The following is a 19,875-nucleotide window of genomic DNA, read 5'->3' as shown; positions in this document are numbered from 1 at the left end:
CGGAACGTGGGCGAGAGCACATACCAGGCAGCCATCGGCCATCGGCAAGGAACATAAGCTAATGATACGAATGCGTCCACGAGTTCACGAATTGAGACCCGCCCGTGAACCACCCGCTGATAACGAACCACCCGCTGGACTGGACGAAAAACACCCAAACGGATAATGAACCCCCGCGAGCGGCCCCCAGCAAGTAATGATTCGATTGGTGCAGAGCATAATGAACATGACCAAACAGAAATGTTTGATAGGCTTTTTTTCCCAAACCGAAGATTGGAGGTCAGAAATGAGAAAATAAAGCGAATAAAGAATATTAGTCAATTGGGGACGGATTTTTCCGGCGGCCGAAAATTGAAACGGATGGTCGGATCCAATCGTTTCTCCTTCTTTTGCTGGGCATCCCTTCGTTGGGAAGAAATTGTTATAACGATGAAAAATTATTAAGCTTTGAGCTTTGTAGTGAGGCCACGCTATTTCTATGGGTAAGAATAGCCTTAGGAAAGGGATTAGAATATTGATAGCAGGGATTATAAAATAAATTCACAATGGGTTGAATACTTCTCAGGCTATTATTCATAGAAAGCTTGAATAGTTTTCTATGATGATCCGTCGAACATTTTAAAAACATTAACTAACATTGAGAAGAAACATGAAACCATGTAATAAATTCAAACAATTCACTAAATAGTAGCTCATAAACAGCATAAAGCAAAAATAAATCGTTGAAAATAAGATTTGCAAGAAATAGGATGAAAAAGGAAAACACCATATTAAAAGATAGTAAAATCGATGTGAAACAAGAAGTAACAATCTACTTAACTTAAATATAAGTAGGAAAATAGGAAAAAATTAAGAAGAAAATATATCACTCAATCTTGACGAAAGTTTAACAATTTTTGTTATAATATATGTAATAAAAATCGTTCTACTACTTGGTTGAACAATTTTACCAGCATTTCGCCCTAAGATCACCATCTGCGTAGCATGTTGATCATACTCCTGCTTCTCTCTTGCTCTTTCTCTCTCTCTCTCTCTCTCTCTCTCTCTCGCTCTCACATACACACACACTCTTCCATTAAGAACATATAATTTCAGCATCATTAATCACACTTCCCGTAGCCCTCTGCTAGTAGAACATTGGCTGATGGATGCTGGCAGGGCCTCTGCCAGTTCCGATGTCTTCAAGCCTACGAACCTCCTTTTGACCGCACCCACCACAAACATCGAAAATGGGAAATCCTCCCTCCCGCCATTCCAGGCAGGCAAGTAGAGAAAAAATACACGATCAACACGAAACCAAGCCCATCAAGAGAAGAAAAAAATAGCAGCAAAAAGCCCTCTACAAAATGAACGAAAATTAAGAAATGATGTAGTTGTTTTTATAAATTATCCATCCAGTTATTAACAACGTAATTGCGTTTTGTGTTGTGATTGTTTTCCCTTCTCTACATACCACCTAATTCCCCGTATTCCCTGCGGGGTCCTATCCCCCATCGTTCGGTTGAGTGTGCTCTGTTAACATGGTCTCCCGGGTCGACGCTAATAAATCAATTAAATTATCCTCGATCCATCAAAATGTACGTTGCACGAAGCGAGGGAGATTCAGTTCGCTTCGAAGAGGAAGAAAAAGGCTCTACAAAGGAGAAGAAGACATGGATGATTTTCTGATCGTTCTGTTAAGAATGTAAGCGGTTTTGGGCGGATGTATTATAAAAAAAAGTCCAGCGAAAGGGAAGCTGATAGGATCGATCGTATCGTAGAAGAGTAATTTGTTGCGTTCGAGCTAGAAAAATGTGTTTTAAAATTATTTCCTGACCTGCCTGATTGATTCTGCAACATTAAAAATTGATGCTAATGATGATCATTACAATCGATCGAAGACGATTTCTGACTTAGGGTAGGAGCTTTATGAAATTAATTAATCGAAAGTGTTGTGCTTTTCGAGGTACCCTTGATACCCTTGAAGTCCTCAAGAATCGTGACAACGGGAAGGAGTCATAAAGTGTATGAGCGACAGCGTCGATGGAGAGGACCTACTATCAAACTACGTGGTGTCAGCAAGCCTCGTAAGAGGTTTAGTAGGTGGTTTATATCAATTGTAATAAACACCATTTTACCAAATAATTGTTATTTAGTGATTTCGATTAGTGATTACCGATTGTCTTCAAGTAAAGAAGCTCATTAAAAGCAACGCAACAAGTACACTATTTGCTGAGTGCAATGAAACGCTGATTAATAAAGATCTCATTACTCCAACATCAATTAGAAACCTTTTCCAATACTCAAGCGAACGTACCAATCTATTATAGACCAAACAAACCTCCATCCAATATTCCGTTCGTTCAAACCATTTTACGACTGCAGAAATAATCAATTTCCCTGTCGTTTGTCAAGAAACGGATGGCACTTTCCTTTCGTTTTCTTCCACAAAATGAACCTGTCTGATTCATTAAGTATTTTTATAGCCAAATCGTAGAAAGAAAGCAAAAATTAATGTCCAAGCCCTCCTGCCGAGCAGTAGCGGTAGTGTGTCAAGCGCATCAACAACAACACTTGAACACTGCAAAACGCTTTTCGGATCCTGCCCGCCGAACGGAAAGCGAAACATGTTAATTTCCCTCACAGGCCCAACGTCCCATGCGTCTCCTTCGTCTGGCTGGCTGGATGATTCTTAACTTTCGGCGGCAGCATAAAGCATTCCCCTGATGCTTTATTTCGTAAAATTTGTTCATAATTTATGACCCATCATTCGAAGCGTCACGGATTGTTTTGTTGATTTTTGGGGTGTATGGGGCTTTTCGGTTTCGCCGAAACGCAAAACGCTCACCGACAGTTCAATAAAATTATCCTTCCCAAACGCCTGCCGACTGGCTGGCTGGAAGCTCATCATCATCATTGGATCGCGTTAGCATTTATTGCTGAGCACGGCTTTTCGACGTCTGCCTTACCGAAGCTCCAAAAATGCTGCCCAGGTGAGTTTGCTACCAACTTGTTATTTGTTTTATTCGCGATCATAAACTTTATTACTCGCCCCAAAAACTTTGCTAATAAAGCATAGCAATAGGGTTATCAATATGGACCTGGAGCTGCAGGGTCGGTCCCGGGTGTATCAGAAGGTCTAGAAATTGGATAAAAAAATAATCGTGTTACAAAAAAAAGCGAAAACAGAACAACAAAAAATTATATTGCTTTCTGTTTCGGAAGGAAACGGTTTCAATCATTCTAATCGACCAGGCTTGACTGTGCCTTTCGGATTTTTTATTTATGTTTTCACATTTATTTTGCTGTTGCTGCTGCTCTTGAGACAAAAACAGGAACAAAAAATGTGATATAAATAATTTAAAAATAACGAAAAGGGAATTTTTTTATTACAAAAAAGAAGGGGGGACGAAGCGAAACAATGCCAAAAAAAGGCATGAAAAATTATGTTGCCCAAGTGGCTAGCTCCATTTTCCAGAACAATTTGATCAAAAAAAAAAAACACAGCAGAACACAGAAAATGCAATGATCATCAGAGTTATTTTTCAGTCCTTCGCTATCAGCACCGCAGCAAACCCGGAACCCGGAGGTCCCAGGTAAAAATGGCCGCCAATTACAAACGTGACAGGATAGCTTCCTCTTCGTCCACTTTTCATGCTCATTCCTCAACACCGGGGCCACGACCAACAAACGATCTCCGTCCAAAGCTGCGGACAAAATAATTCAGTGGCAGTTTTTCGATGTATTTTTGAGTGTTCTTTTCCTTTTGTTTTTCAGATCGCTGTTATGGTTTCAAAATCAAAGTAGAAAAACGGGTCACCTTGGTAAGTGGGACTTCCCATTTCTATGCACGCGGTTTCCGTGGCCGGCCGTCGCAACGAACTGCCGTGCTGCTGCGTTTCGTTTTGCGAGAAACCGTTTTAAATCTCCATAATCCATGAAATATTTATATCTTCACGCACTCCAACCGACCAAATGCATGGGCCGTGCTGCAAACCTTCGCCTTTCCGCAAACCTTTTTCTTTTTTCAACCCTGATACAGTGGATGATGAGGCTGGGCACGCTAAATTGAAATAAAAACGGGAACTAATGTGTTATTTTTGATAATCAGCCACCAAAATAAAGCCAAAGAAAAAGCAGCGCTCCTTCTCATCGCTCGATCCTTGCCGGTCGCGAAAGAAACGACGGAGACGAATCATTTATCACGACTCCGGTGTCTTTAGCTTTGCTGTTTTTTTTGTTTTCTTTCCCATTTCACGACGCGGCGTGATGAAGATGATCAACTTCAGCAAGGCTGCATTTGATACTGTATGTCTCTCCCGTACACGTTCGTGATCCTTTCGCCTTTCGCGTGACGCTTCTGTCAGACATTCGCTCACTCAACACGGAAGCTGAACGTTTGGGCTGGCCCGGGATATCCTGAACCAGGGCCGTCTGAATGTTAAATCGCCAGTAACACGAGACGCACAACAGCTACCGAGCTTGAAATTTGAATTCCTACCGAAAATAGTTTCGTGTCCCGCATGTGTCTGTCCCCCGGGTGTTGGTGATCACTTCGATGGGAATGAGGTCTTGGCGACTCGGTGGCGTACACCATCGATCCTCTCTATTGAGTGTCGATTGAGTTTCATATTTCGTAGCACAAATCAATCAGTTGCGGGTGAACTTTTCCCCGAAACAGGCGAGGTTCAATTTCTTACCCCAATTTGCATGGGAACGGACCCGCCGTGACTTCGTCAGACATATCTTTCCAATGAGTCACAACAGCCTCAACGACACTAAATGAGTATCATTTTCGATTGCGATACGATTGCAAAGCATCCATTTGTATGATAATGCCTGTTAATTTGAAGATTGCTAGGCTGATTAGTACCAGCAACAAAATCCTCCCGCAAATCAAAGACTTTCCACTCTCTGAGCTGCAACAAAACAGTACAGGTAATGTGTCAATTTTGTCCTCGCATGGAAAGCTGCGTGCCAAAGTAAATTAGTCAAATCTCTCGAATCAACTGCAACCACCATTAAGCAATTCAGCGGACGGGCGAATCAAACATGGACGGAATCGAACCACTTCTCCTACCCTGCAAGTCTGAGCATCATCATCTCCACGATCATTTCGGGGTGGTAGTGGGGGGAGGGTCCCCAAGCCCAAGAAAGGCTCGAAGCAAGATTCAGGAAAATGGAGGGACAGCTGAATGATAATGGCGGCCTCACGAATGGAACCCATCACGTCCATACCCATCCCAACGCTCCGATCTCCCGGTGTGTCTGTGCGTACACTTTTTTCCACGAAACAGAAATCACCCATAATGAGATAATTTAAAGTTTCCAAATTAACTCCCCAAAAAGAGAGAGAAAAAGTAACATACAACTCGGTCGCCCTTCATTCGCATGCACCACGGGAATGCTGTTCGCTTTCGGAGGTGGTTTTGGTTGCGCTTCATTTTGAAGATTTATTTTTATTTCATCTTCATGTGCTTTGGAAGGAGAAGCGCGACCCGATCGGCCTTCATCGGCCAACACCATGAGAGATGTTCCTCCGCCACAGCAGGGAGGGAACAGGGAACGGTTTTTTTGATTAGCATCAGCACCAGACTTAGACGATCGAGACGATGGAGTTCTTTCCACCAAAAAAAAAGGCCTCCGGGGAGAACGAAACACGGGTAAAAAGGGTAGACACCCCAAAAAATGGTGTACAGCACAGGCTCAATATTTTCTGGTCGCCGTGAAAACAAGATTACCCCCGGGAACATAATGAGTTAGTTACACTTAACATGTTTTTCAGGCTCGGCTCGACGATGGACTGACACGATCACAATGTATTCATGCGTATATTTTTTATTCGGTTTTCTCGTCTCTAACAAGCTCATAAGCTTCAGCCAAATCCAGTCTTTCAGTCAAATAGAGGGAGGGCTCTGAAGGAAAAATCAAAGCACCAAACTTACCCTCAGTTTTAACGTAAACTATTTTATTTATTTTTTTTTTTTGTATGACGGATCTACGCCGTGTTGTCAACCATTTACCGTAAACTAGTTGAGGAAGAATTTTCGAAACTCACTTAAAATTGTATGGGCCCTTTGGAGAGGCTCTTGCGCAATAGACGATCGCCTTGAAAACGTTTCTCTTTAGTCGGAACATCTTTTTTTACGGATCAAATCAAGTCTTTCTTAGACAGATGTTTGACTAGTTCTCCGGTAGTCTAGGTACGGTACTCCGTGAGTACTAGGTACTACGTAATCCATATTTTCCCATAAATCTTTGTCGGGAAGCTTGATTTGAGAGTCTCAAATCTCTCACTTACATCTCGTAAAGGATGTTTGAACTTGTACCAAGGCTGGTCTAAATGTCCTTGGTGACATTCAGACCAGGTCCCCTCCATGGAGCTGTTAATATTGATTGTTTGGAGAGATTGGACGGTTGTTTTGACATCTGAGTTTGCTTTCCTGTTCTTGGAGGTATCACCATGGAGAGTCGTCCAGAAAATAAATGTGCTTCATGATGTTTAATTTTTCGGTTCTACTGGATACCTAAATGCCTTACAATGCCCAACATGATCTAGAACAAATCTGATCAGTAAAGTCTATTATACACTACATCAGGTTTAAATCAATAGACAACCACCAGATGACTTGTTCGTCGTGAAGGAAATCGAGAACATCCGACTAATTTATATTCAATAATATCAAAACTATGCAAGGAAAAAAGGTGAATCGAGTTATAAAAACATTATTTAACTCACAGATAACACGCTTCGATTCGTGCAATTGCTTTGCACCATTTGCTTCTGCTAAAAACATGGACTTTACGCTCAATGGCGTATGCACGATCACTAGCTTCGCGCTAAGTTAATAATACTTATCATATAAGACTATACTGTACTTTCCACCTAATTGGCAATTTATTAATTAAATTTACTCGAAACACATAACACAGAGGCTAGGTAAATGATCCTTACATGATATTTCACGCACGATTTATTTATTCGCCCGGAAGGGTGCTTCCTTAACGAGCCACCACACACACTCACATCATGGCAGCAACAATGCCTTTTAAGATCCAAACGATCCGCCCGGCGAGTAAACGATTCGCACGTGTATAATCCAACATTATCCAGACAGTAACGACTTTAATGAGCCTGCAATGAGCATCAGCAGCAAACAGCCACCAATCAAACAAACGCAGCATGAGTGAGTAACGATAAAGCTCCTCCGCATGGAACCCCGCAGTCGGAAAGGTTTTGGGCGGCTTTTGCAGCCATTGAGCTTCTCTCCAATTAGGCGTCACACATTCAGCTCACCCACCCGTCCCAACCCAGTGGGTTCATAATTCGTGTAGTGGTAGAATTTATGTGCCGGTGGCTTGACCAGCACACGAACGAACACTAACTCCAATGGCAGCAAAACTAGTGCACATCAGTGCACGATCGGTGCCGAATGGCGGCTCATTAATGATGCTAATGAAATTGTGAAAATCATGCCACGTTGTGCTGATGGCTTTAACAGGCAACAGGAGGTGAAGGAGAATCATACTTTCAGCACTAATCGTGACCGGAGCGGCTTAACAACTCCACTAGCTCCATGGCGCTTTTTTCTCACCACAAATCCTTGAACTGGCGAGTTTAACTACATTCGCATTCGCAGTAAGTCAGTCACACTAGAGTTTTTCGCAAAAAAAAAAGGCTTCACAGGTCCAAACACCTTTCCTGCAAGCAAGCTAGTATGTGAAATGTCTGAGTTATTCTCAAAATTAATCACCAACAAACAACAGAAACGGTTCAGGTCAGCCCTCCTCATTTGCATGCTAATGTGTCGACGACGATGCAAGGCGCCGATTTTCCTTCCCTTTTTGTATGCTTTTTTACATTCCAGTTGCATCTCTTGCAACAAAAATGCATCGTACACCGGTGTATGGTGTGGCCGCAGTTTTTCGCTGTTGATTGGCCCAGCCGGAAGCTCATTTCCATCGGCTACCGTCGTGTGCTGAATAATTGAGAAATTATGCACAATTTAAATGAATTTGTTCAGTAATTATTCACCAACTCCCAGACAGAGACGACTGGCTAGTTTTTCTTTAAACTTTCGTACCGGCCGTACACATACAGATTGTACAGGAGGGGGCTTGGAGATTGTGATAAACGTTGCACCTTTCGCTGGTGGTACGCCACTATCAACATCGGTCAGTTATTAGCTCTAAAACCGAACGACCGACCGGCGTAGGGTTCGTAAATTGTGTTATCAATGTCACAATCTCGTTTTTTGCCCTTGTCGATAAACAACACCTTCAGAGTGGTCGAGTTGATAGAATCGAACCGTACACGGTAGAGTTTGGTCGGTGTTACATTGTTGTGGAATTAATTTTGGATTTTTGCTTTCGGCTTTGTATATTATTTATCTAATTTAATGACACCAATTTTAGTACTTTTTATGTTTTTTAATAAAAAAAAACCTGAAATCATATTGGTTGGGGGTAGTTTACACCTGGCCATATCTGCAATCCCAAAATTGTAACGATACACTCCAACACTATTATCGTTCACTGACATTACTCTGTCACATCCTTCAACTCGAAGTGAAGTGGAATGGCCGGTGTGTTGACCAGTTCCATCTTCATTTTGAGTTTTCCATGGTTCCATCCAATCTCGTAGCTTCGCACAAACCGTGCAATAACGATCTCCATCTCTAGCATTGCCAGTCGTCTACCGATGCAACTCCGAGCTCCAAATCCGAACGGCAAAAAGATGAACGGATGAGCCTCCTTAGCATTCGGCGCCTCTGTATCCGATCCATCCTGTAGCCAGCGTTCCGGCAGGAATGCTTCCGGTTGGGGAAAGTGTGAGACGTCCCGTTGCAACGCTAATGAAGCCATCACAACTTCCGTCTGCAAAGATTAAATCCCTTTATCAAAGTCAAAACGGTTGATCGTATGATGTTGCGGTCTCTTACATATTTCGGTATTTGATACCCTTGAAGAACGATATTGTGACCCACTTTCCTCACGTTTGCTGGCGTTGGTTGATGCAAACGGAGGCCTTCCTTAATGCATGCTCTTAGGTACGGTAAATTGCGCATGTTTTCCGGTGTTAGGGGTGAGTCCTTGCGTGGAAGAATCGTCCTAAGCTCTTCGCGCAGACGGACCTGTTTGTCGGGGTTTTTGGCGAGACAGTACAGCAGTCCAACGGTGCTTGATGAAGTCTTGCGGAAAGTCAATATAGATACAATTGAGTGAAAAAAAATATACATAAACGCGCACACACGAAGCTCATACCGTATCGATTCCGGCCATCAGCATATCGTACGCCATCACCACTGCAACCTGCTTGTTCACTTTTAACAACTTCTCCAGGATGCTTTGATTTCCCTCGACCGTTGGGTTTTTTTCAAACTTTTGTACTGCATTATCGATTTTCGCCATGACGAAGCTGTTCACACAAAAGTTGCACATTTCTTCAATAAAAAAATCTGATAATCGAGCTACGAGCGCTTACTTCGTTAAGTTATCAAACTCCTTCATCAGTCGCTTAAAGGTGGGTGTTTTGAAGTACTTCCAAAGTGATGGTTCAAACTCCAACTTGTGTATCAAGTCAAAAATATTCCGGACAAGCTAGAAGTTTCGATTTTTCAACACTATTCATTTTACAAATTTATGAATCTTCTGTGCGTATACATACTGCGATGATGGTCTTGCCTTCCGTTGATTGTTCCGGTCGAAGCACACCTAATCTGGTGTCCAACGCAAGCACTCCCACAGTTTCCAGAGCCCAACGATTCAGCCACTGATAGAAGTCGGATGGTAGCTCACTTTTTTCGTCACGCAAACTGGACACTCTATTTATAATAAACTCAAAATCGACATTACATACATTATCCCGGATAAAAGCTACCCGGTGTCATTCATCTTACATTGACATAAACTCCTGGGCAATTGCATCAACCCGATCCACGTACAGGCGAATGATTTTGGGTTGCATCATCACCGGATTCACCATGGTGCGTACCTTTTGCCACTCTTCGCCTTGTCTAAAACGAGGCAAGGCTTTCAAAATCCTCAATTTACCGTATCCTATACCGACTTACTTACGTTGTAATGAGGCCACTCAGCTCACCAAACACTTCCGGACGCACCTTCTGGCGATAGTAGCTGAGCGTCTCGGAGGCTCTCCGTATCGGCCACACACCTTCCGTACGGTACACTTTCTCAAAGTCTTCCGGTCGATAGGTCAGTACAATGTCTGGTCGGCCCAACATGCCATTGATGCGTATCAACTCACCGTAATCATCGCGCCAACGCTCGTACAGTTCGGCGCCGGTGAGCTCATAATAGCGACCTTAAAAAGAATATGTTTGCATACGTCATCGACCAATGCTCATGTTCTCTCTCACTCCTGTTGTATTACCTCCCTCCTTAAATTCTTTCGCAAATGTAAACAGTTTGGGGCTGGGAATGGTTTTGTACGGTTTGGCGGACTCCCATTCCGGATCGATATAGTCTTTTGCTGATGTGGCAATCGAACTTTGAAACCGTTTCGCGCACATTAGCTCATTTCGGATGAAAGATCGTAGAATTATAGCCCGTACAGCCATTATTATGCTTCACAAAACACTTGCACACTTGAAAGACACGAAGGCACAGGTCGAACTAAAGTAGCAAAGCATCAAACACTACCGCTGAATAACGTTTATCGACAACAGCATTATCTGATTTCATTGCATGACATGAAAGATAACGTAGGATGATTCTTCGGAATAATATTGATTGATTGAATCGCTTGTGTATGAATTACTTAGCAGGTTATGTGCATATAGTTCCACGATTTTGAACAGTGATCTTCAGATGTTTCACCTGTCGATGGAAAGACCATTTTGAGTATAATGCCACATTTATTTTGAATCACCCTGTAAGGAAAAACATAGTCAAAGGAATACTGGCGCTGGATTTCTAACCCTTAATGATCAACCTCCCGCATCTCGAACTGCAGCGGGTTTGAGGGAATGTTGATCAATGCAGACTTAAAGCGTAAGTTATCATGGTTCCAGCGAATGTCAAACTGTCGCACCAGGCGAGCGGTAATAATTTCCATCTCCATCATGGCGAGCCGTTTTCCGATACAGCTACGAGCGCCAAACCCAAACGGTAGAAAGATGAACGGGTTCGAGTCCTTAGCATTTGGCACATCAGCCGGACGTTCCGATAGCCAACGTTCTGGAAGGTATTCGGCTGCTCGTCGGAAGTACTTCTCGCTACGCTGCAGAACTGCCGTGCCCATGGCAATGTCCGTCTGGAAAATGGGAGTATATTTAGCGAGAAAGCTTCGAGGAATTCGAACGATTCGAATCAAGCACTCACTCCCTTTGGTACGCGATAGCCCTGCAGTACTATGTCTCGACCTGCAGCACGCATATTCCCGGCGACTGGTTGATAAAGCCGAAGTCCTTCCTTGATGCACGCCCTCAAGTACGGCATATTGTGCATGTTCTCAGCGGTCAGCGGTGAGTCCTTCTTGGGCAGGATAGTGCGAAGCTCCTCGCGTAGCTTTGCCTGCTTCTCTGGGTTTTTAGCCAAGCAGTACAGTATCCCTATCGATCCGGAGGAAGTCTACGGGGAAACAAGGTTGATGCCTTTAGTACATTCATCCAAGCCACAAATTTGCTCTACGGTCATACCGTATCGATTCCTGCCATTAGCATGTCCAGAGACATAATCGCCGCGACGTGCTTGTTGATCTTCAGCAGCTTCTCCAGCACACTTTGATTGGCTGAGTTTGAGGGTTGTTTTTCGAGTCGTTCCTTTGCCTCGTCGATCTTTGCCATGATCAAGCTAGGTTGAGATCAAGAAAAGATAACTCAATTCAGCGATCTTCTATCTGCGACATCTCACTCAATCTTCTTACTTTGTCAGATCATCAAACACACGCATCAGCTTCCTGTAGGAAGGTGTGCTGAAATACTTCCAAACCGACATTTCCACGTCCAGATGGTACGTTAGTTCGAAGATATCTCTCACAAGCTAAAAAGATTATTTAGTTTGCTTAATGATCGGCCACTTTTCTCAAATCCCGCATCTAGACTTCATACTCCAATGATCTGTCTGGCTTCCTGCGATTGATCCGACTTGAGGACTCCAAATCTTGTGTCCAGTGCAAGCACCCCCATCGTTTCTAGTGCCCACCGATTGAGCCATTGGTCGAAATCTGCCGGTAGCTCATTCTTCGAATCTCTCATCTCGGCAACACTGAAATAGAAAATGGGATTGTTAAAATACTTTTCCCCCAAGCGTAAAACTTAACTCGATAGGCTTACAGTGTCATAAACTCTCGCGCAATTTCATCCACCTGATCGATGTATAACTTAATAGTTTTTGGCTGCATCATTACCGGGTTGACGATCGTGCGCACTTGTTGCCATTTCTCGCCGTGTCTTGAAGTGTTAAGAACATTATTTATGAAGAACTCTCCCTTCACACGCCGCCCTTTAGCTTTGAGATGGTGATAAGACCTAACTTACTCAGATACTAGCCCACCGGTCTCGCTGAAGACATCCGGTCGTATCTTCTGTCTGTAGTAAGCGAAGCTGTCGAACCCACGGCGTATCGGCCATTGTCCCTCGGTGCGGAACACTTTCTCAATGTCGCGCGGACTGTACGTCATGATGACATCGTTCTTGCCGAACATTCCTCGAAACCGCACAATATCGCCAAAGTCTTCCCACATGCGTGAATGCATCTCTACCAGATCCACACCAGCGTAGCGTCCTAAAGAGGTCAACATTGAGCAGTATGTTTGGTAAATCAAAGCCAATCCACACCAGATAGTTACCATTTTTAGCGAATCCTTTCATAAACTGAATAATACTTGGAGAGGGAATTTCATTGTATGGCTTCGCATTCGCCCACTCCGGATCGACGGGATCAACAGCAGCTTGAGCACTAAGCAATCTGACCGATGCTGTAGTACACGGGACGATACTAGATCGTAACCAATGGTTCCACAGAGGAGCTTTTGAGACGATCATTCTGCTTAAAACCTCACAACGCACTGTTAGAATTGAACAACCCTTTTCGCTCGATTTACACACGGCAGCCACAAGACTGCTTCCCGAGCGACAGTTCCGCACTACAATGATCTATCTAATCATCGTGCGAAGTGATTTTGTTAGCGCGTACGCACACACCCATGCAAGCACGCATCACACCTTACACAGCTGATGTGACGCACATATACCATCGGAGGCCAAAAATAGCAAACTCACTTGCTGATTATTACTCACCCTTCTAACAGCGAACCATCCCCCCATCGGTTGTTCGGTAATGCTGATGTTGGTGTTGATAAGACAAGTGATGGAAGTGACCGTTTCGCAAAGTAGGGTGTACGTTGGAATTTCTTTGAGTTCTTGTGTTGTTTATTTTTTGTTTGTTTTGATCCATAAATTAGACATTGTTTTTTAAGCAAGTCGAAAGAGATTCTCTCCTTACAACACACACACACACACACACACCCAGAGACTCATTAGTGATCTACATCTCTTACCTCGAAACGGAGCGGACATCCGGGAAGGTTTATGACCGTGGTACGAATTTTGTAATCTCCATAATTCCACCGAAAGTCGAACTGTCTTACTAAACGTGCCAGCATCACTTCCATCTCCATCATAGCCAACCGTTTGCCGATGCAGCTGCGCGAACCAAACCCAAACGGAAGGAAAATAAATGGATTCACATCCTTAGCGCTCGGTATGTCAGGATCACGCTCCGCCAACCAGCGTTCGGGAAGAAATTCTTTCGAGCGTGTAAAGTACTTTTCATCACTCATCAGCACCAGCGAGCCCATGGCAATGTTCGTCTTCGGGGTGGGCGAGATGTAGAAGTATCATTGATATTTTCGTTATATAAACCACGTCCCTTAAAGTTTACTTACATCCATTGGAACCTGATAGCCTTGAAGCACCATATCACGTCCGGTGGATCGTACGTTCCCTGCTGTTGGTGGATACAATCGCATGCCCTCCTTAATGCAGGCCCGCAGATACGGTAAATTGCTCATCATGTTCGCGGTGAGTGGCATATCTTTGGAGGGCATTATCGTTCGAAGCTCTTCGCGTAGTCTTGCCTGCTTTTCGGGATGTTTGGCAAGGCAGTACAGTATTGCAACGGAACCTGACGATGTCTAGAATGAGGTTTGGCGAATCAAAACTTAATTTCAGCATCTCTCATACACATTTGCGCCAAAGGTTAATACCGTGTCAATACCGGCAAATATCATATCGAGAGCCGTGATCACCGCAATGTGTTTGTTGATCTTTAGCAATTTCTTCAGCACGCTCTGATTGTCCTCCGACGTTGGATTTTTCTCAACCCGTGCCATAGCTTGATCGATTTTTTCCATCGTGATGCTATAGAGATTTATGGAGACAACAACTAATAGTCCTCGAAGTTCATTGGTCGGTCCAATAGTACTCACTCAGTCATTTCATCAAACAGTTTCATTAATCGATTAAAGCTTGGAGTTTTGTAGTATCTCCACATCGAAGGCAGAACGTCCAGCTGGTAGCTTAGCTCGAAAATTTCATCCACAAGCTGTATCCGGGCGGAAAAGCATATTAGCTCGGCCTTAAATCGCAAACAATCACACACTTACTCACATCCACTAGCCTGTGTCCTTCTCCGTCATTTTTCGCACGCATTACCCCTAGCCTCGTGTCCATTGCCAGCACACCGGTCGTTTCTAGCGCCCATCGGTTGATCCATTCGTTAAAGTCCACCGGCAGCTCCAGCTTATCGTCACGCAGTTTAGCCATGCTGGAAAACGGGGATACGATGAATATTGAACCACCCTAAGCAGGTGGAACACCTCCCTTTCCCTTACATCGCCATAAACTCACGGCACACCTCATCCACCTGCTCCACGTACACCTTCACCGTTTTCGGCTGCATCATCACGGGGTTCGTAATGCTTCGCATCTTCTGCCACGATTCGCCCTGGCTGTAAAGTTCAAGTACTGATTGTACAACAAAGAAACCTACACAATAACGTCCTTCACCCGCTAGTATTCGCCTTACGAAGTTACGAGCCCGCTCGTGGCGCCAAATATTTCAGGACGAATCTGCTGCCGGTAGTACGCCATACTGTCGAAGCTACGCCGCACCGGCCATTGACCCTCGGTGCGGTAGATTTTTTCAAAGTCTTCCGGCGAGAAGCTCATCAAGATGTCGGGCCGTCCCATCCAGCCTGGTATACGGTAAAGATCTCCATACTCTTCCCGCAGACGGTAATGTAACTCGACCAGATTTAGCTTGGCATAGCGGCCTGAGAAAATTTTGGGAACAATTACACTACTTTTCAAAAAATGATGTCCTCAAAAACTATTCCACACATTCGTATGTAAACAAACGGAGGGTTCAGGGTCATTTAAATGCCGCTAGTTACTATTTCATTCATCGTTTACCAACACTAGGCTAGGCACAGCTGGCACAGTTACCATCTCAACACACAGCTTGCTATGGTTGCGTACATTCAAAACAAGCATCATATCTCTGGCGCGATTTTGACAACTCGCTTTCGCGTGTATGCGTACCACCCGAACCACCCAACATGCACAAATGATGGTCCACCGCGCACTGTGTTGTGTTCCGTCAGTCAGCGCGTCACTCGTCACTCCAAAACACTTACCACCCTTCGCAAAACCGGTCACCAGCTGCCACACACTCGGGCCCGGTATACATTTGTACGGCTTAGCGGTGGCCCACTCCGGATCGATCACATTCTCTCCACCGATACCGCTCGCCGGGTGCGTTACATGAGCTTCAGCAGTCGATCGCCACCGAACCGAGCTATAGTGAGCAAATTTAATAAAACTACGCCGCATCATCAGCATTCTTGGGAGGCAAATTTTGAACTAACGGAAAAAGATTCCACTGTGTGCTTCGAAAACGTGTGGGGGATTGGGTGAAATAACCGGCTTATCGGCGTTGTTAAGTACCGCGACGTATTGCGCGGGTATGGTGAGGGAAGCATCACTAATGTTTACAATCCGCATCGCGTCCAACGCGCCGCGCCGTGACCTTGTAACGATGCCGACGCGAAGCGCGATTTGTTTGGGTGAGCTAAGCGGCCCACCACGTGTCGCTGTGTGCGTTAGGCCGCTTGACCGTGACTTTGGAGCTGTGTGACGGGGTAGAAAAAACAAACCCCTTTTATTGATCTTTGTACTGCACAGTGTATGCGTGTACGATTTTTGCTATCTTACCATCTGATGAACAACTATTTAAACCGCAATGTGGGTACAAAAATTGGCTTCCACCTCCAGCACAATCCCCCTATACTGCTTTGACCTTGAGCGTGTGGTCGCTTCGCTCAAGTTTGGTTAATAATGCAAGGCGTTCGCGTTGAATTAGTTCGTTCCATTTATTTGCAAATATATATACACACACGGGACCGATCGCTCAATCGTTGACGTCTTTCAGTTGGAACATCAAGTCGTTGGACGGTATGTTGACCAACGTCGCTCTGTACTTCAGTTCACCGTAGTTCCATCGGATATCGTACTGACGCACCATACGGGAAATCAGAATTTCCATCTCCAGCATCGCGAGTCGTCGCCCGATGCAGGAACGAGCTCCAAACCCGAACGGCATATAAATGAACGGATGCACCTCCTTTGCACTGGGACATCCGGCCGCAGCTTCTCCACTAAGCCAGCGTTCCGGAATAAATTCGGTGGGTCGTGTGAAGTAACCTTCTTCGCGCTGGAGTACAAGCTGTCCCATCCCTACAAGAATCTGCAGAAAAACATCTCAGACACGTTAGAAGAATAGTTTACACTAAGACCCCCCACTTTGTAAGCTTACTCCTTTCGGGATCTGGTATCCTTGAAGTACGAGGTTCTTCCCAGCACAGCGCCCATTGCCCGAAGTTGGGGGATACATTCGGAGACCCTCCTTGATGCAAGCTCGCAGGTACGGCATGTTCTTCATACGCTCAGGCGTTAGAGGTGTGTTCTTCTCAGGCATAATTCGACGAAGTTCTGCTCGTAGTTTCTCCTGCTTTTCGGGGTTTTTGGCCAAGCAGTAGAGTACTCCCGTCGAACCTGACGATGTCTGCACGAAAGGTCGAGTTATTGAGGATCGACTAATGAAACGACTTTCTACAAACCGTATCGACACCAGCAAACAAGCTATCCATCGACATAGTGAAGGCCGCTTTACGATCCACCTTCAACAGCTTCTCCAAAATGCTCAGGTTGTCTGCATCGGTACTGGGGTTCTTTTCCATCCTTATCACCGCCTCGTCGATTTTCGACGCAATTGTACTATCAAGAGATTTGTTTTGTTTTGTTTTCTTCAAAGCCGATTGCAATAAGTATTTTTATAAGGTACAACACTCACTGATAAAGCTCGTCTAGCGTACGCATCAGACGGTAAAAGCCGGGAGTCTTCAGCTTCCTCCAAATGGATGGTAGGATGTCTAGCTGATAGAACAGCATGACTGCGTCCTTGGTAAGCTGTGAAAAAATCCAACCAGAACTACCTGTTAGCAATCCGAGATGAAAATATGGGGGAGAGGGAGAAAGGCCTTACATTAATCAGCTTGCTAACTTCGGCACTATGTTCCTTGTCCAAAACTCCTAGTCTAGTGTCCAACACCAGCACTCCCATTGTCTCCAGAGCCCAGCGATTGAGCCATTCGTTAAAGTCTGCTGGAAGTTCGTTCTTTTCATCTCGCAAGCCACTAACACTATACGTATCAAAGAAAAATATCTCATTAAGAGCTGCTCTACAGGATGAAAATTGAGAGGCTCGAATGTTCTACATATCCATAAACTCCTGAGCAACCGCATCCACCTTGCTCACATACAGCTTGATGATCTTCGGCTGCATCATGATCGGATTGACGATCGTTCGCATCTTGTGCCAGTCTTCGCCTTGTCTGCAATGAATAAGAGACTTATTGCAGAGGTCTTCCAAGAAATGTTCACAAATTACAGGGCAACTTACTCAGCCAAAAGTCCTCCATAACCCTTAAAGTACTCTGGTCGATGCTGTTTGCGGTAGTACACAAACGAATCCATCCCGGTACGCCTAGGCCATTGACCCTCCGATCTTAGCACCTTTTCAAAGTCTTCTGGCACGAACGTCATCACGATGTCTTCTCGCCCAAACGATCCATTCATCCGCATGATCGGTCCGTAAAGCTCGCGCATACGCTTGTTAATGTCGTACAGTGTCCCATCCTTGTATTTTCCTGCCGGAAAAGATGCAACACTTTAGAGCCACTTCGACCACTACCATCGCCTGCAGCTTACCGAACGGTCCAAACTCTTTGAGGAATGCAAGCAGTGACGGTGCTGGAATTTTGTCAAACGGCAGCGCATTTTCCCACTCCGGATCGGCCGCACTATTGACATTTGCTGCTGGTTGCGCAGTAGCGCTACGCCACCGTACTCCACACGGCCGGAAGCGTAGCGAATTGACGGTTAATTTTAGCATCGTCGTACATGTATTTACCGCGAACGGGCAGACACTGAGCTGGGATCGCATCAGTTGGACGCTCGCGTTCGAGTTGAAAATTCGCATGCGAGTATTTGTGATGCGATGATGGTGTCCAAATCATATCTCTGTGCGCACGTGGTGGTGACCGTTGTTGGGGTGCGTTTTGTTGTGGTCGTCTGGGTGGCGTTTATCTTGCCGTCGAGCGTATTTTTTGTCTAATCGCGAGGTTACTGACGAGATGCATGAATGTTTTCGTTGATGGTTCTATTAGCGTGTGTGCCGGTAGCGGTTATGATGTGAATGTGTTTGGGTAATAATGGCGAAATATAGCATCATTAACCCTTAGGCAGGAAGGAATTTTGGTGCCCAAAAGATTAACATTGGATATCGCTGTAAATATTTTCAAATTTATTTTTAAAGCAAAATCACCCGAAGCAATACTCCCTGACGAATGAACCTACCCATTATGCTGCTCATACTTTCTCGTAACAACTACATCATCATCCAGTACCTGTTGGAAAATAACTTAACAATTGGTGCCCGGCTTTTTAATGATCGCTCGTCGCGTAAGCGACCGAATTGGTAGCCAAGCAACACGCGATTTTGCAATAAACTTCAACTAGAGTCAACAGCAAAACCGCTCGGAATGTATAAATTATCACCTTCGCCCGCGTTCGACGTTACACTACCGACCATGCTACTACTGCCATAATTGAAGTCAATAATGTTATTGCCTTTATACCAGTGCCACCGCAACAACTTCCACCATCCTCTGCTGCCTCTGACAGCAAACTCCTTATTAGCCCCGGGGCACAAGCGGAGGTGCAAGCGAAGCAATAGAAAACTTCGTAAATTGGAAGTTGTGTCCATCCGGGGTATCGTTCCTACAGTCGAATCGAATCCACGGTAAGATACTTCAAAAGCGATCGTACCGAATGCAAAGAGCGCACGGTCATCAACACTTTACGCGCGGACCGGCGGGACAGACGGCGGTGCCATTTTGATTGATTTTTCAATTACCTTCTTACCTCCTGTAGGGGATGATGTTCATCATAATGTGTATCTGTTTTTTCCCCATTGGACGGGTTTGGAAACCGGCCATTCGAAAGGTTTCGATGGCAATGGGTGCGGGAAAGTTTCCAATTAAAAACTTCGGGAGAGTCCTCGGGAATGATCAAGGAGAAATGGGGGGGGGGGGGGAGAGATTCTTTCGGGTGCTAGGGTAAGGCTTGCTTTTTTGTAGGACGCTGGAAAGGAAAATTAAACCAATTAACGGTATGATTCATCAAGAAAGTGCGGATCGTGACGGGCGATCGTTCACTTTAAACGAATTGTAGGAAGAGGAAAATTCTGTTCATGCAATCGAGCGATCCCCGTTTTGGGTATTTCGGGAAGCTGGCCGTTTACGATGTGTCA

At 44.7% G+C, this 19,875-nt stretch overlaps 3 protein-coding genes across 3 annotated transcripts in view; 1 reads left to right on the top strand and 2 right to left on the bottom strand.

The window, feature by feature from the left end:
• The window catches only part of LOC126564216 (uncharacterized), a 444,146-nt gene that overhangs the window by 272,836 nt on the left and 151,435 nt on the right, over positions 1 to 19,875 (top strand). The window lies entirely within an intron of this gene.
• LOC126566018 (cytochrome P450 CYP12A2-like) lies at positions 8,500 to 12,922 on the bottom strand. The gene is made up of 16 exons (XM_050223218.1): positions 12,791 to 12,922; positions 12,480 to 12,726; positions 12,276 to 12,392; positions 12,051 to 12,207; positions 11,867 to 11,982; positions 11,640 to 11,793; positions 11,323 to 11,571; positions 10,925 to 11,254; positions 10,373 to 10,514; positions 10,057 to 10,303; positions 9,879 to 9,995; positions 9,647 to 9,803; positions 9,464 to 9,579; positions 9,244 to 9,397; positions 8,922 to 9,170; positions 8,500 to 8,856 (listed from the first exon to the last, which is right to left on the bottom strand). Exons 1-16 carry the CDS (start codon positions 12,810 to 12,812, stop codon positions 8,521 to 8,523), a joined length of 2,910 nt encoding a protein of 969 aa, XP_050079175.1. The 5' UTR covers positions 12,813 to 12,922; the 3' UTR covers positions 8,500 to 8,520.
• Positions 13,467 to 18,338, bottom strand: LOC126566017 (probable cytochrome P450 12a5, mitochondrial). Its single transcript, XM_050223217.1, has 16 exons — positions 18,273 to 18,338; positions 17,965 to 18,211; positions 17,780 to 17,896; positions 17,548 to 17,704; positions 17,356 to 17,471; positions 17,123 to 17,279; positions 16,819 to 17,067; positions 16,415 to 16,749; positions 15,641 to 15,801; positions 15,031 to 15,277; positions 14,837 to 14,953; positions 14,613 to 14,769; positions 14,432 to 14,547; positions 14,210 to 14,363; positions 13,889 to 14,137; positions 13,467 to 13,813 (listed from the first exon to the last, which is right to left on the bottom strand). Exons 2-16 carry the CDS (start codon positions 18,168 to 18,170, stop codon positions 13,481 to 13,483), a joined length of 2,871 nt encoding a protein of 956 aa, XP_050079174.1. The 5' UTR covers positions 18,171 to 18,211; positions 18,273 to 18,338; the 3' UTR covers positions 13,467 to 13,480.

Source organism: Anopheles maculipalpis, chromosome 3RL (genome assembly GCF_943734695.1).
Source record: "Anopheles maculipalpis chromosome 3RL, idAnoMacuDA_375_x, whole genome shotgun sequence".
Lineage (NCBI taxonomy): Eukaryota > Metazoa > Arthropoda > Insecta > Diptera > Culicidae > Anopheles > Anopheles maculipalpis.
The sequence above is the reverse complement of the archived record's forward strand: the minus strand, read 5'-3'. Positions and strand labels throughout refer to the sequence as shown.